At 52.4% G+C, this 723-nt stretch overlaps 1 protein-coding gene across 1 annotated transcript in view; it reads left to right on the forward strand.

The window, feature by feature from the left end:
- The window catches only part of LOC108800400 (transcription factor Sox-6-like), a 128839-nt gene that overhangs the window by 118420 nt on the left and 9696 nt on the right, over positions 1–723 (forward strand). The window contains exon 6 of the mRNA XM_018572384.1: positions 491–663. Coding sequence (XP_018427886.1) covers positions 491–663 — 173 coding nt within the window. The remainder of the gene's footprint in view (positions 1–490; positions 664–723) is intronic.

The raw sequence follows: 723 nt of genomic DNA on the forward strand, positions 1-723 counted from the left end.
ACGTGTCGTGCGGCGCGGTAGGGAGCCGCGAGCAGGCCAACTAATCGATGATGGAAAACGTTGACAACGATTATAATGGACTTAGTCGATTAGTTGTTGCAGCTCTAAAACATTGTAACAATGTACAAAAGTAATACAAAGCCAGAGATACATTTTATATTGTTATCTGTAGCCTTGGATCCTACCTGGTTACTTTGCCTCTCTGAGACCTCCGACTCAGCAGCATAATGCACTCTACCAGAGAGACAATTCGCAGACCTGTCAGTGGCCAGCGGTTCTCCGCATTCGTCCTTTTGAGGAAGGAAGGAAGGTGGCTGGGTGGTCATGATCTGATGTTGGAAGGCGGTGGGGGGGGCTCACTTCTCTGGGGTGAGTGATGGCCTGAACACCTGAATCAGACAAGCCGGGGTGGAGTAATACACTGTATATTGCTCATAACTGTAATGTATACCGTTGCCTTGTCTTCACCGTCTCCTCCTCTTCTGTGCAGGAACCCCGGAAAGCTTAGCGGAGAAGGAACGCCAGCTCTCCACTATGATCTCTCAGCTGATCAGCCTCCGGGAGCAGCTCCTGGCCGCCCACGACGAGCAGAAGAAACTGGCCGCTTCACAGATAGAGAAACAGAGACAACAAATGGACCTCGCCCGACAGCAACAGGAACAGGTGAGACTCCGGGCAGGTGACCTCCTTCATCTGGGGGGGGGGGGGGTATGGGGGGGGAAT

Source organism: Nanorana parkeri, unplaced genomic scaffold (genome assembly GCF_000935625.1).
Source record: "Nanorana parkeri isolate BGI_ZX_2015 unplaced genomic scaffold, ASM93562v1 scaffold2013, whole genome shotgun sequence".
In the NCBI taxonomy this organism is placed as follows: Eukaryota; Metazoa; Chordata; class Amphibia; order Anura; family Dicroglossidae; genus Nanorana; species Nanorana parkeri.